This window comes from Haliotis cracherodii, unplaced genomic scaffold (genome assembly GCF_022045235.1).
Source record: "Haliotis cracherodii isolate W230 unplaced genomic scaffold, xgHalCrac1.p SCAF_25, whole genome shotgun sequence".
Taxonomy (NCBI): Eukaryota; Metazoa; Mollusca; class Gastropoda; order Lepetellida; family Haliotidae; genus Haliotis; species Haliotis cracherodii.
In genome coordinates, this window is record NW_027266281.1 from 9373621 (window position 1) to 9390894 (window position 17274).

Genomic DNA, 17274 nt, shown 5'->3' on the forward strand with positions numbered 1-17274 from the left:
ACAGGATTACTGTGGTATACTGATTGGGTTACTGAGGTATACTAACTGGGTTACTGTGGTATAGTGACTGGGTTAATGTGGTTTACTTACTGGGATAACGTGGTATACATACAGGATTACTGTGGTATACTGATTGGGTTACTGAGGTATACTAACTGGGTTACTGTGGTATAGTGACTGGGTTAATGTGGTTTACTTACTGGGATAACGTGGTATACATACAGGATTACTGTGGTGTACTGACTGTGTTACTGTGGTTTACTTACTGGGATGACGTGGTATACATACAGGATTACTGTGGTATACTGACTGGGTTACTGTGGTTTACTTACTGGGATGACGTGGTATACATAAAGGATTACTGAGGTATACTAACTGGGTTACAGTGGTATACTGACTGGGTTACTGTGGTTTACTTACAATGATAACGTCGTATACATAGAGGATTACTGTGGTATACTGACTGGGTTAGAGTGGTTTACTTACTGGGATAACGTGGTATACATACAGGATTCCTGTGGTATACTGATTGGGTTACTGAGGTATAGTAACTGGGTTACATTGCTATACTGACTGGGTTACTGTGGTTTACTTACAAAGATAACGTGGTATACATACAGGATTACTGTGGTATACTGACTGGGTTAATGTGGTTTACATACTGGGATAACGTGGTATACATACAGGATTACTGTGGTATACTGACTGGGTTATTGTGGTTTACTAACAAAGAAAACGTGGTATACATACAGGATTACTGTGGTATACTGACTGGGTTACTGTGGTTTACTTACAATGATAACGTGGTATACATACAGGATTACTGTGGTATACTGACTGGGTAACTGTGGTTTACTAACTGGGATAACGTGGTATACATACAGGATTACTGTGGTATAGTGACTGTTTACTGTGGTTTACTTACTGGGATAACGTGGTATACATACAGGATTACTGTGGTATACTGACTGGGTTACTGCGGTTTACTTACTGAGATAACGTGGTATACATACAAGATTACTGTAGGTAACTAACTGGGTAACTGTGGTTTACTTACAATGATAACGTGGTATACATACAGGATAACTGTGGTATACTGACTAGGTTACAGTTGTTTACTTACTGGGATAACGTGGTAGACATACAGGATTACTGTGGTATACTGATTGGGTTACTGAGGTATACTAACTGGGTTACAGTGGTATACTGACTGGGTAACTGTGGTTTAATTACAAAGATAACGTGGTATACATACAGGATTACTATGGTATACTGACTGGGTTACTGTGGTTTACTTACTGGGATAACGTGGTACACATAGAGAATTACTGTGGTATACTGACTGTGTTACTGAGGTTTACTTACTGGGATAACGTGGTATACATACAGGATTACTGTGGTATACTGACTGTGTTACTGTGGTTTACTTACTGGGATAACGTGGTATACATACAGGATTACTGTGGTATACTGACTGTGTTACTGTGGTTTACTTACTGGGATAACGTGGTATACATACAGGATTACTGTGGTATACTGACTGTGTTACTGTGGTTTACTTACTGGGATAACGTGGTATACATACAGGATTACTGTGGTATACTGACTGGGTTAATGTGGTTTACTTACTGGGATAATGTGGTATACATACAGGATTACTGTGGTATACTGACTAGGTTACTGTAGTTTAGTCACTGGGATAACGTGGTATACATACAGGATTACTGTGGTATACTGACTGGGTTACTGTGGTTTACTTACTGGAATAACGTTTTATACATACACTATTACTGTGGTATACTGACTGGGTTACTGTGGATTACTTACTGGGATAACGTGGTATACATACAGGATTACTGTGGTATACTGACTGGGTTACTGTGGTTTACTTACTGGAAAAAACGTGGCATACATACAGGTTTACTGTGGTATACCGACTGTTAACTGTGGTTTACTTACTGGGATAACGTGGTATACATAGAGGATTACTGTGGGATACTCACTGGGTAACTGTGGTTTACTTACTGGGATGACGTGGTATACATACAGGATTACTGTGGGATACTAACTGGGTAACTGTGGTTTACTTACTGGGATGACGTGGTATACATACAGGATTACTGTGGTATACTGACTGGGTTACAGTGGTTTACTTACTGGAATAACGTGGTATACATACAGGATTACTGTGGTATACTGATTGGGTTACTGAGGTATACTAACTGGGTTACTGTGGTATAGTGACTGGGTTAAGTTGGTTTACTTACTGGGATAACGTGGTATACATACAAGATTACTGTGGTGTACTGACTGTGTTACTGTGGTTTACTTACTGGGATGACGTGGTATAGATACAGGATTACTCTGGTATACTGACTTTGTTACTGTGGTTTACTTACTGGGATGACGTGGTATACATACAGGATTACTGAGGTATAGTAACTCGGTTACAGTGGTATACTGACTGGGTTACTGTGGTTTACTTACTGGGATAACGTGGTATATATACAGGATTACTGTGGTATACTGACTGGGTTACTGTGGTTTACTTACTGGGATAACGTGGTATACATACAAAATTACTGTTGGTTACTACCTGGGTAACTGTGGTTTACTAACTGGGATAACGTTGTATACATACAGGATTACTGTGGTATACTGATTGGGTTACTGAGGTATACTAACTGGGTTACTGTGGTATAGTGACTGGGTTAATGTGGTTTACTTACTGGGATAACGTGGTATACATACAGGATTACTGTGGTATACTGATTGGGTTACTGAGGTATACTAACTGGGTTACTGTGGTATAGTGACTGGGTTAATGTGGTTTACTTACTGGGATAACGTGGTATACATACAGGATTACTGTGGTGTACTGACTGTGTTACTGTGGTTTACTTACTGGGATGACGTGGTATACATACAGGATTACTGTGGTATACTGACTGGGTTACTGTGGTTTACTTACTGGGATGACGTGGTATACATAAAGGATTACTGAGGTATACTAACTGGGTTACAGTGGTATACTGACTGGGTTACTGTGGTTTACTTAAAATGATAACGTCGTATACATAGAGGATTACTGTGGTATACTGACTGGGTTAGAGTGGTTTACTTACTGGGATAACGTGGTACACATACAGGATTACTGTGGTATACTGATTGGGTTACTGAGGTATAGTAACTGGGTTACATTGCTATACTGACTGGGTTACTGTGGTTTACTTACAAAGATAACGTGGTATACATACAGGATTACTGTGGTATACTGACTGGGTTAATGTGGTTTACATACTGGGATAACGTGGTATACATACAGGATTACTGTGGTATACTGACTGGGTTATTGTGGTTTATTAACAAAGAAAACGTGGTATACATACAGGATTACTGTGGTATACTGACTGGGTTACTGTGGTTTACTTACAATGATAACGTGGTATACATACAGGATTACTGTGGTATACTGACTGGGTAACTGTGGTTTACTAACTGGGATAACGTGGTATACATACAGGATTACTGTGGTATACTGACTGGGTTACAGTGGTTTACTTACTCGGATAACTTGGTATACATACAGGTTTACTGTGGTATAGTGACTGTTTACTGTGGTTTACTTACTGGGATAACGTGGTATACATACAGGATTACTGTGGTATACTGACTGGGTTACTGCGGTTTACTTACTGAGATAACGTGGTATACATACAAGATTACTGTAGGTAACTAACTGGGTAACTGTGGTTTACTTACAATGATAACGTGGTATACATACAGGATAACTGTGGTATACTGACTAGGTTACAGTTGTTTACTTACTGGGATAACGTGGTAGACATACAGGATTACTGTGGTATACTGATTGGGTTACTGAGGTATACTAACTGGGTTACAGTGGTATACTGACTGGGTAACTGTGGTTTAATTACAAAGATAACGTGGTATACATACAGGATTACTGTGGTATACTGACTGGGTTACTGTGGTTTACTTACTGGCATAACGTGGTATACATAGAGAATTACTGTGGTATACTGACTGTGTTACTGAGGTTTACTTACTGGGATAACGTGGTATACATACAGGATTACTGTGGTATACTGACTGTGTTACTGTGGTTTACTTACTGGGATAACGTGGTATACATACAGGATTACTGTGGTATACTGACTGTGTTACTGTGGTTTACTTACTGGGATAACGTGGTATACATACAGGATTACTGTGGTATACTGACTGTGTTACTGTGGTTTACTTACTGGGATAACGTGGTATACATACAGGATTACTGTGGTATACTGACTGGGTTAATGTGGTTTACTTACTGGGATAATGTGGTATACATACAGGATTACTGTGGTATACTGACTAGGTTACTGTAGTTTAGTCACTGGGATAACGTGGTATACATACAGGATTACTGTGGTATACTGACTGGGTTACTGTGGTTTACTTACTGGAATAACGTTGTATACATACACTATTACTGTGGTATACTGACTGGGTTACTGTGGATTACTTACTGGGATAACGTGGTATACATACAGGATTACTGTGGTATACTGACTGGGTTAGAGTGGTTTACTTACTGGGATAACGTGGTAGACATACAGGATTACTTTGGTATACTGATTGGGTTACTGAGGTATACTAACTGGGTTACATTGGTATACTGACTGGGTTACTGTGGTTTACTTACAAAGATAACGTGGTATACATACAGGATTACTGTGGTATACTGACTGGGTTATTCTGGTTTACATACTGGGAAAACGTGGTATACATACAGGATTACTGTGGTATACTGACTGGGTAACTGTGATTTACTTACTGGGATAACGTGGTATACATACAGGATTACTGTGGTATACTGACTGGGTTACAGTGGTTTACTTACTCGGATAACGTTGTATACATACAGGTTTACTGTGGTATACTGACTGGGTTACAGTGATTTACTTACTGGGATAACGTGGTATACATACAGGATTACTGTGGTATACTGATTGGGTTACTGAGGTATACTAACTGGGTTACTGTGGTATACTGACTGGGTTAATGTGGTTTACTTACTGGGATGACGTGGTATACATACAGGATTACAGTGGTATACTGACTGGGTTACTGTGGTTTACTTACTGGGATAACGTGGTATACATACAGGACTACTGTGGTATAGTGACTGGGTTAATGTGGTTTACTTACTGGAAATAACGTGGTATACATACAGGTTTACTGTGGTATACTGACTGTTTACTGTGGTTTACTTACTGGGATAACGTGGTATACATAAATGATTACTGTGGTATACTGACTGTGTTACTGTGGTTTACTTACTGGGATAACGTGGTATACATACAGGATTACTGTGGGATACTAACTGCGTAACTGTGGTTTACTTACTGGGATGACGTGGTATAAATACAGGATTACTGTGGTATACTGACTGTTTACTGTGGTTTACTTACTGGGATTACGTGGTATACATACATGATTACTGTGGTATACTGACTGTGTTACTGTGGTTTACTTACTGGGAAAACGTGTTATACATTCAGGATTACTTTGGTATACTGATTGGGTTACTGAGGTATACTAACTGGGTTACATTGGTATACATACATGATTACTGTGGTATACTGACTGTGTTACTGTGGTTTACTTACTGGGAAAACGTGTTATACATTCAGGATTACTTTGGTATACTGATTGGGTTACTGAGGTATACTAACTGGGTTACATTGGTATACTGACTGGGTTACTGTGGTTTACTTACAAAGATAACGTGGTATACATACAGGATTACTGTGGTATACTGACTGGGTTATTCTGGTTTACATACTGGGATAACGTGGTATACATACAGGATTACTCTGGTATACTGACTGGGTAACTGTGGTTTACTTACTGGGATAACGTGGTATAGATACAGGATTACTGTGGTATACTGACTGGGTTACTGTGGTATACTCAATGGGTTACTCTGGTATACACACTGGGTAGCTGTGGTATACGTATTGGGTAACTGTGGAATACTCACTGGGTTACTGTGGTATACTCACTGGGTAGCTGTGGTATACTCAATGGGTAACTATGGTATACTCACTGGGTTACTGTTGTATATTCAATGGGTTACTGCGGTCTACTCAATGGGTAGCTGTGGTATACTCACTGGGTTACTGTGGTATACTTAATGGGTAACTGTGGTATACTCAATGGGTTACTCTGGTATACACACTGGGTAGCTGTGGTATACTCAATGGGTTACTGTGGTATACTCATTGGGTTACTGTGGTATACTCGCTGGGTAGCTGTGGTATACTCACTGGGCTACTGTGGTATACTCAATGGGTTACTGTGGTATACTCACTGGGTAGCTGTGGTATACTCACTGGGCTACTGTGGTATACTCAATGGGTAACTGTGGTATACTCAATGGGTAACTGTTATACTTATTGGATTGCTGTGATATACTCAATGGGTTTCTGTGGTATACTCAATGGGTAACTGTGGTATATTCAGTGGGTTACTGAGGTATACTTATTGGGTAACTGTGGTATACTCACCGGGTTACTGTGGTATACTCACCTGTGCATTCGACTCGGTTGCAAACAGACACAATGGATTTAATGGTTTCCAGAATGGAGGTTGAACAGTCACTCCCGCCATAAGCAGGTGCAGGGTCGCTACAGGTCCTCTTGTATGAGGTTGTGCGTAATCCATAAGAGCCGCAGCTTTTGGAACAGGAAGCTTGGTTAGACACCGTCCAAGCGGACCATTCTCCGTCCACTGTAGAAACACACACGTCACAATTTACAAATCCTTGTAGTTGGTTGGTTGGTTTGTTGTTTAACGCTGCACTCAGCAATATTCCAGCTATATGACGGCGGTCTGTAAATAATATCGAGTCTGGACCAGACAATCCAGTGATAAATATCATGAGCATCGATCGACGCAATTGGGATCGATGACATGCATCAACCAAGTCAGCGAGCCTGATCACTCGATCCCGTTGGTCGCCTTTTACGACAAGCATAGTCGCCTTTTACGACAAGCATAGTCGCCTTTTACGACAAGCATAGTCGCCTTTTACGACAAGCATAGTCGCCTTTTATGGCAATCCTTGTATGATCCTCAGAGAGTTGTGACCGCAAATTGTTCTTACAAATGAGAGTGAGTGAATGTTCTTTAACGCCGCTGCTGTTCCACAGTCAGAATACTCTAGTCACAGAGTCTGACCATCCGATCCATATTAGTGGGCGTATGCATGTGTTTGTTTGTTTGTTTGTTTGTTATGTGACATTGGCCTCTTATGTGACATTATTTTTAGGTCACTTATACCAAGTTCTTTGATCAAACAATTAATGATGCGAGGCTTACATATAATGTGCTATATTGTTATGTTATCTGAAGCCTTGTCGGTGGGAACAACACTACACTTTTCATGTAGGGCATCAATAGCTAAGATGACAGCTGGCAGGGACAGACTGGATTCATTCCAATTCTGTTTCCTATTTCTAAGCTTGTGCATACCACCAATGACATCGCGCACTGACTTAACCCACTCTGAAAGACGATCAACAGGTTCCTCTTCTCTATTGGCCATTTATTGGCATATGATTCATCTGAAAAAACACAAGTGGTAAATGTTTTGTTTGTTTGTTGGATCTTCAGGTGTCAAAAGTTCTGGTGAATGGTTTTGACAGATGTCTTCCTGAGTAAATAAACTGACCGCTTATGTGACATTATTTTTAGGTCACTTGTACCAAGTTCCTTGATCAAACAATTAATGTTGTGATGCTTACAATTGATCGTTATGTTACATGAGGCCTTGTCACGGGGAGCGACTTCACACTTTTCATGGAGGGCAGCCAAACTTTGGATGACAGCTGTCTGGGACAGACTCGTGAAGATCCGGGGTAGAATAGACCTTCAGCAACCCATGCTTGCCGTACAAGGCGACTATGTTTGTCGGAAGAGGCGACTAACGGGATCAGTTGGTCAGACTCGCTGACTTGGTTGATGCATGTCATCGTATCCAAATTGCATGGATCGATGCCCATGATGTCAACCACTGTATTATCTGGTCCAGACTCGATTATTTACGAACCGCCGTCTTATAGGTGGAATTGTTTTTAGTGCGGCGTTAAACAACAAACAAGCAAACACATACAGGCTCGTGATCGGGTTAAATCGAACCTATGACCAGCGGATGCAACACTAACGCCTTAGAACAGATCAAAAATGGAGTTTTCAGTCTTTCACATGATACATAAACTCAAACACCATGAAACTGAATAATTAATTAAGTCCGCTAAAAGGAAATGCTTCTTGTTTAGAAAAAGATCCATCATTTTAACATGGTCTATTATTTGCCACAAGTCATAAAAAAGACCAGTGAAGTTTCTGGAGTAGAATAGGTCTTCAGCAACTCAGGCTTGCCGTAAAAGGTGGCTATGCTTGTCGTAAAAGGCAACTAACGGGATCGGTCGGTCAGTATCGCTGACTTAGTTGATACATGTCAATCAAGCCAAATTGCGTGGATCGATGCTCATGATATTAATCACTGGATTGTCTGGTCCAGACTCGATTATTTACAGACCGCCGTCATATAGCTGGAACATTGCTGAGTGCGGCGTTAAACAACAAACCAACCAACCAACCAACCATAAACAAATAAAATAAAAATGAAATGCTGATGAAAATTGGTCGAACTGTACCTGGGCAATTATCAGGATTACACGCCACATCTTCCGTTTGGTAGCTGACCCCAGGGCAGGTGGCCCCCGTCCCGACGGGTGAGGGATTATTACATTGTCTGTTTGAGCGGCGTGTTTTAGTCCCTCCTCCACATGACACGGTGCAGGGGTCGGTCGATGTCGTTATCCACGTGCCCCAGTTCCCGTCCACTGAAGAGTGAGTGAGTGAGTTTTTGTTTAATGTCGCTTTGAACAGTATTCCAGTTACATCACAGCTTAGAGGTAATCATGAAGGGGTGCATATCTCAGACGTTTTCCACTTCAGTGAGTAGTGAGTGTGAATGGTTTTACGCCGCTTTTAGCAATTCCAGCAACATCACGGCGGGTGACACCAGAAATGGGCTTAACATATTGTACCCATGTCGGGAATCGAACCCGGGTCTTCGGCGTGACGAGCGAACGCTTTAACCACAAGGCTACCCGACCGCCCCTTTCCAGTTCAGTGAAACCCACGAGCAAGGTATGATGTTAACAAACCTCGACACATAATCGGGGCGAACCGGGATTCGAAGCCACGATCATAGGTTTCTGGTTAGACTAAGGGACGCAACTCTGCATAGCGAATTGCTGCGTCTCAGACGAATGGGCCACCTGTGGTTCCTAGTGTGGGAGAACATCCATCGGACTTCTGTCAATTTTGATTTGCGTGTTGATGTTGCTGGCATGTGAATTTCATTGTGACATATACAGGCCACGTGTACTTTAGGGTCATCAAGCCTTTACGTATGACTCGATGACTATCTTTAACACCGCTTGGAACAGTATTGCAGTTGTATCAAGGCATGTCAGCTTGATGTGGTACGAAAGTGATCTTTGTTTTCACCTTGGTGAAACACACGAGGACGTTATAGTGCTGAGAAAACGAGAAACAAAATCAATGTGGATCTTGGATTGTCCAGAACCCACGATCATAGGTTTCTGGCACACCTAAGGGACGCAACTCTTCCCAGTGTTGCGCATGTGAACAAGAGGTGTCATTGGTCGGGATTCGTATTTGTGCTTCTGAGTTTTAAATGTACCGACAAGAAGTATACTTTTATTTTTTTTTAAAATATTGGAATACGATATCTTGCACAAAACAAAAAACAGGATATTTGGAAATACGAGACCTTATGAGATTACATACCTGGGCAGGTTTGACTATTGCAAGACAGATCCTGTACCTCTTTCGGGGAGCCACCACACAGAGCTCCCCCCAGGCCAGGGGCGGGGTTGCTGCACGTTCTCGTCCGTGTTGACGTCATCTTGCCTCCGCCACACGTCACAGAGCAGTCACCGTTGCTAGGGCTACCCCAGTTGCCCCAGTTTCCATCAACTGAAACAGAAAGTACAGTAGACTACGGTTATAACGAACTCGAGGGGACCACTAATTTTAGTTCGTAATAACCGTAGTTCGTTATAAGCATATTTACAGCATATATACAGCCAATGGTCGGGACTAAAAAGTATGTTCGTTATATCCGTCAGTTCGTTATATGCGTGTTCGTTATAAACGTAGTTTACTGTATTATTAACAGCATATACATTGCCGGTGTAAGAAGGATCCGCATCTCCTGTAGATTTGTGACTTTGGTTTAATGTCTCTGTGAACGAGTCGGTTTTAGTGAAACCCACAAGGACGGGTAAGGTGCTGGCAAACCATGGACCATAGGATTTGAACCCATAATTATCGGAGGCTAACAACGTAGGACGTAAATCCAGTCAATTTAGGGCAAAGAACCAGTCAATGAGTGAGTGGAACCGTGATGATCTGGTGAGTGAGTGAGTGAGTGAGTTTATGCTTTACGTCACATCGGCAATATTTCAGCCATATCGTGACGAGAAGTTATACATATGAAGACTTATCTTTAAGCTAAATAAAAACCTGTAATCGATGGACAGCAAAATTACTAGAATATCATAGATTAATAGTTGAAACTAGCATTTTACCATAAAAAAATCACTATATATTACAATACAATATAAAGGGGGCTATAGATCGTCAGCAGCTGAAGGTAGATCACCATGCTAGTGTTATAAGGTTAAAAATGCATCCCAAAAACATTAGAAAATGGTAACCGTTATAGCTGCAATGAGGAGTTGCATTAGATATAGTTTGTGACAGAACTTTTAGTTTGAAAGGAATCAATAGATAAAAGACATTTCACATTTATCATAAGTGTATTCTGGACATTTCATAATTATCATTGGATCGGTTCCTGGCTATCGTCCATTAGTTAATGAAACAAATAGAGAGTTTCAAGGTATATTTCATTCGGAGCTTCCGGATGCGAGTCACTAAATCAAAAGAGAGATGAGCAATATGGCACGTATGCTTCTGTATTTTTCCGATTACGACACACATGAGTTCATGGTCAAACCTTTAACGAATCAAAAGGAGGTATTGTGACATGTGACAAAGACAGGCCAGGCCAGAACACTATAGAATGCTACCTTCAACATTAGGAGAGGAGAGCGCGGTTTGCAATCGATCGAGTCGAATCCCGATCGTTCTAAGTTTCCCCAGTTAGTGACGAGTCTGGTCGGTCTGATCCTGTCCTGTATTGATAGATGGGCTGAGAGTAAGTAAAACTATATGAGTGTAAAACTGGTGTTGCGTTTCTTTATTATGCGTGCGTGAATGCTGATAGAGACAACTTGGAGTAAATATCGTTAGACCAATCACTCCTTGACGGAGCCGAGCCGCGGCGGACAAGGCGAGTGGCAATGTCTTTGACCACGAGGACAAGGAACGGCAATACAGTTAGTAACTGTATTAGGATCGCTATGGACGCCCGAAAGCAGTTACGACACCAGGATCCGTGGGGACTTACATTACCTTTGCTACCTGCATGGACCCCAGCCGGATTTACATCATCCCTTCAGCTGCTGGCGACGATTAGGAAATTTAGCCGGAATTTAAAAGAACACAAATTCTTTGATTAAAACTAGGATAGGAATAACGTAATTTGAATGATATGGACCTACTATACCCTCTCAGGGGGACAATAATTTTACAGTACTTTAACCCCCGTCAAGGGTACAGCCAATAACAATCTCAGTTCACAGATCCGGGGTAGAATAGGTCTTCAGCAACCCATGCTTGCCGTAAAATGTGACTATGCTTGTGGTAAGAGGTGACTAACGGGATCGGGTGGTCAGGCTCGCTGACTTGGTCGATACATGTCATCGTATCCCAAATAGATGGATCGATGCTCATGATGTCAATCACCGGATTGCCTGGTCCAGACTCGATTATTTTACAGACCGACGTCACATTGCTGGAATATGGCTGAATGCGGCGTTAAACAACAAACAAACAAACAAACTACAGTAACCTACGTTTATAACGAACACGCTTATAGCGAACTGACGGATATAACGTATTTTTTTTGGTCCCTCATTTGCTGTGTATATCCTGTATGTATGCTTATAACGAACTATGGTTATTTCGAACTAAAATTAGTGGCCCCTGTGAGTTCGTTATAATTGTTTATTATGTTTTCGACTTCCCGCCGTGGAAACCATAATACCTGGGCACGCCCCTTCGTTGCAGTTTTCCGGATCGGTGTCTGTATCGGATCCAGGGCACTTGCTCCCGCCATTAGCAGGCGCTGGGTTGGAACAGGTTCTCGACCGGACTCTGTTTCTTGTCCCGGCCCCGCAGGTCACCGAACACGTCAGTACAGAGTCAGACTCCCACGATGCCCAGCCACCATTGATAGGCGCTGAAATGAGTGAGTGAGTGAGTGAGTTGGGTTTAACGCCGCTTTTAACAGTATTCCAGTTACATCACGGCGTGTCAGCTTAATGTGGGAGGAAAGCCCGAAGTGATGCAGGTCTCAGACGTCCACTTCGGTGAAACCCACGAGCACGGGTATGGTGCTGACAAACCTAGAAACATAATCGGGGCGAACCCATAGGCGCTGAAATGAGATAAGTTAGGTGGCTATGTTGTGTGCAGTATGTCAGCTATATCTAGGGGAGGGGGGGGGGGGGGGGACTAATGCAGGCATCTGTCGCATCCAAACCCACGAGCATTGGTGCTGACAAAACAACACCCTAATCCTTAAAAATTTGACGACCCGTGAAGATCCGGGATAAAATAGGTCTTCAGCAACCCATGCTTGCCGTAAAAGGTCACTATGCTTGTCGTAAAAGGCGACTAACGGGATCGGGTTGGCAAGCACGCTGACTTGGTTGATGCATGTCATCGATCCCAATTGCGTGGATCGCTGCTCATGATATGAATCACTGGATTGTCTGGTTCAGACGCGATTACAGACCGCCGTCATATAGCTGGAATATTGCTGAGTGTAGCGTTAAACAACAAACCAACAACAACAACTACAAATTTGAGATAAAACCCATTTCTGCGGGAGCTGACAGAGCAACAGGACTCCTCTCTGCAAAACAATAGACACTCGAAGATTCCGGGATAGAATAGGTCTTCTGCGACCCATGCTTGCCGTAAAAGGCGACCATGCTTGTCGTAGGAGACAACTAACGGTATCGGGTGGTCAGCCTCGCTGACTTAGTTGATGTATGTCATCGTTTCTCAATTGCGCAGATCGATTCTCATGATGTCAGTCACTGGATTGTCTGGTCCAGACTCGATTATTTACAGATCGCCGCCATATAGCTGGAATATTGCTGAGTGCGGCGTTAACCAACAAACCAACAAACCAACCAATTGCGTGGATCGATGTTTATGATATTAATCACTGGGTTGTCTGGTCCAGACTCGATTATTTACAGGGGGCGGTCGGGTAGCCTAGTGGTTAAAGCGTTCGCTCGTCACGCCGAAGACCCTGGTTCGATTCCCGACATGGGTACAATATGTGAAGCCATTTTCTGGTGTCCCCCGCCGTGATATTGCTGGAATATTGCTAAAAGCGGCGTAAAACCATACTCACTCACTCACTTACTATTTACAGACCGGCGTCATATAGCTGGAAAATTGCTGAGTGCGGCGTCAAACAACAAGCCAACCAACCAACTCAAGGAAATATCTACATGTGAATTTGATCTCATGTTTATCAATGTCAAATACATCTAAGATATCCGCTGAAAGGCCTGTACAAAGTTACTTCATGCTTCGATAATTGTCACAAGAGTTGTCATACTATACGACGCAAAGAAGCAGAGATAGCAAACAAAAGCTTGTCAAATAACGATTGGCATGGACAAGTTTCAAGAGTTTTCATTCGACGTTTCTGATTTTCACAATGAATATGTCACTTTGTAAAAAACATCACAATGTCTTGCGTCCGACAAAAATAATACAGTACTACTGACCGGAACAATCATGTGTGTTGCACGTTTTAGTTTCGTATTTGACCGTTGACCCCACACAGTTTGAGCCTCCGTAAGCAGGGGCGGGATCTGTGCAGCCTCGCTCTGAAATCTCCTCCCGCTGACCTCCTCCACAGCTGACGCTGCACGTGCCATATGACGTCTCGAGCCAGGCGGTCCAAGCTCCGCTTACTATATCATACAGAAATGGAAACGTGTTTAGTTAATAAGTGTGTGAGTTTGTTTGCTTGTTTGTTGCTTAACGCCGCACTCAGCAATATTCCAGCTATGTGACGGAGGTCTGTATATAATCGAGTCTGGACCAGACAATCCAGTGATCGACATCATGAGCATCGATCCACGCAATTGGGATCGATGACATGTATCAACCAAGTCAGCGAGCCTGACCACCCGATCCCGTTAGTTGCCTTTTACAACAAGCATAGTCGCCTTTTACGGCAAGCATGGGTTTGATGAAGACCTAATCTACCCCGGAATCTTCACGGGTCAGGTGTGTGAGTGAATGGATTGGGTTCAACGCGGTGTGAACAGTATTCAAGTTATATCGCGGCGTGTCAGCTTAATGTTGGAGGAACGCCCGAAGTGATGCAGGTCTTAGTGGAACCAATCAGTATGGTGCTGACAAAACTGGAAACAATAACCAAGATTTCAACACCACGATTCAACACCACAGTTTCCCGTCGCGCTCAAGGGACGCAACTCTGCACAGCAGATTGCGGCGCCTTAGACGACTGGGCCACCCGTGTCCCCGCGGTATTTATCCAACGTAATTTTATGAGACATGAGTCCCTTACTATCACGATTAATCAGTCCAGACTCTAGTATTTACAGGCAGCCGTGTTATACTTGTTTGTTTGTTGTTTAACGCCGCACTCAGCTATATGACGGCGGTCTGTAAATAATCGAGTCTGGACTAGACAATCCAGTGATTGACATCATGACTGGATTGTCTGGTCTAGACTCAACGTCATATAGCTTGAAATATGCTGAGTGCGGCGTTAAACAACAAACAAACAAATCACATGTCAGTGACATGTGTTCCATATTATGTTTTGTTTGTTACCAAGGCAACCCTTCGTTAGAATAGGTCTTCAGCAACCCAAGTTGCCGTAAAAGGCGACTATGCTTGTCGTAAAAGGCGACTAACGGGATCGAGTTGTCAGGCTCGCTGACTTGGTTGATGCATGTCATCAATCCCAATTGCGTGGATCGATGCTCATGATATGAATCACTGGATTGTCTTGTTCAGACTCGATTATTTACAGGCCGCCGTCATATAGCTGGAATATTGCTGAGTGCGGCGTTAAACAACAAACCAAACCAATTCGTTCCAGTAACCCTGCTGTGTCCGCTTATCTTGGTTTTCTTACCTGGACAGCCCTGTTGATTGCACGGAACTTCCTCCGTCTTGGACGGGGATCCTGAACAGTAAGCGCCACCGTATGAGCGTCGGGGATTATTGCACCAGCGGTAGCTGTACTGACGCTTCACCCCACCCCCACACGTTGTAGAACATCTCCCCGTCCACCGGATGTACCACTGACTCCAGCCGCCGTCAACTGTCAATATATCGGAGGGTGTCAATCTCAGATAAAAAATAATTAATAAATGACATTGTACCATGATATGAAAAAAGTCAGGTAGAAATGTAAACACGTACCATTTGTGACCTGTGACGATTCTGTGGTAGAATAGGTCTTCAGCAACCTATGCTTGCCGTAAAAGGCGACTATGCTTGTCGTAAAAGGCGACTAACGGGATCGGGTGGTCAGGCTCGCTGACTAGGTTGATTCATGTCATCGTATCCAAATTTCGTGGATCGATGCTCATGATGTCAATCACTGGATTGTGTGGCCCAGACTGGATTATTTACAGACCGCCGTCATATTGCTTGAATATTGCTGATTGCGGCGTTAAGCAACACACAAACAAACAAACATGTTACAGGCTTTACTGATTTATTTACGCAATAACATTAACGTGTGTGACACATCCTTCCTGTCAAGAAAATATTCATGGAGGCAAAGAAAAGCAATCAGTCGTAAGCCCACATGAAATACCGAACATTGTGATTGCTCTATCATATATAAATATATCCAAACTATATATTTAGTCAACAAGCATCGTAAATATGTACCCTAGAGTTACATATATCGCAAGATGGAAACCAGAGTGAGTGATTGAGTATGGTTTTACACCGCTTTTAGCAATATTCCAGCAATATCACGGTGGGGTAAACCAGAAATGGGCCTCACACAATGTTCCCATGACCGGAATCGAACCAGGGTCTTCGGCGTGAGGAGCGAACGCTTTAACCACAAGGCTACCCGACCGCCCCGGAAACCAGAGAACCAACCAACCTACAATCCGTAAACTCATTTAATTCCAATGCTTACCAGCTCTTGACAGTCGGATAAACTCGGGGGTTCCCGTTGCAACGAACATTTAGTCTTGTGTCGTCATCTTTATAATCAACGGCGCTGAACTACGAGATGTGATTGACATACTCAAAGCCTCACATTGAAGGAATTTCGTAAAAGTGAAATCTTTTGTTGTGGACGTTACAACGTCATGATGTCATAGAAGTATATCCACAAAACGTTAAGTCAATTGATGATGACGATGTTTGTTGTTTAACGCCGCACTCAGCAATATTCGAGAATTGGTCGAGTCTGGACCAGACAATCTAGTCATTGTCATCATGAGCATCGATTCACGCAATTGGGATCGATGACATGCATCAACCAAGTCAGCGAGCCTGACCACCCGATCCCGGTAGTCGCCCTTTACGACAAGCATAGTCGCCTTTTACGACAAGCATGGGTTGCTGAAGACCTATTCTACCCCGGGTGGTTGCTGGATATCAATTGTAACCCTGATCTTCACGGGTCGATGATGACAACATCCTACGTTATACGCTGTAGCAGAATCTCGAGGGGCACATGTGGTTGTATGCGTCTCGCGTTAGGTTTTATACCACGAGCGGGTCGTATAAAACCACATGTACCCCGACTGATCCTGCTGCAACGAATTTATCTTACAGACATGTTTTAATATGACATTGTAAAATAAGTCAAATAAATTCCAAATTGATAGAAAACAGCTGCTCGATTGAGCTGAAGTTAGCTTGCGCTATGCCACGTGACACCCATTGGCTCGGAAAAGCGTGCGGCTTTTTGCTTTGAAGTGGGATATAAAGGATTTATTCTGT

The 17274-nt window shown here is 42.7% G+C and overlaps 1 protein-coding gene across 1 annotated transcript in view; it reads right to left on the reverse strand.

The window, feature by feature from the left end:
• Positions 1 to 17274, reverse strand: part of LOC139472798 (A disintegrin and metalloproteinase with thrombospondin motifs adt-1-like) — a 70081-nt gene that overhangs the window by 20174 nt on the left and 32633 nt on the right. Inside the window, exons 10-15 of the mRNA XM_071255267.1 lie at positions 15434 to 15622; positions 14046 to 14234; positions 12281 to 12475; positions 9895 to 10083; positions 8730 to 8918; positions 6598 to 6798 (exon numbers count right to left, since the gene is read on the reverse strand). Of these exons, the coding sequence (XP_071111368.1) occupies positions 6598 to 6798; positions 8730 to 8918; positions 9895 to 10083; positions 12281 to 12475; positions 14046 to 14234; positions 15434 to 15622 (1152 nt within the window). The remainder of the gene's footprint in view (positions 1 to 6597; positions 6799 to 8729; positions 8919 to 9894; positions 10084 to 12280; positions 12476 to 14045; positions 14235 to 15433; positions 15623 to 17274) is intronic.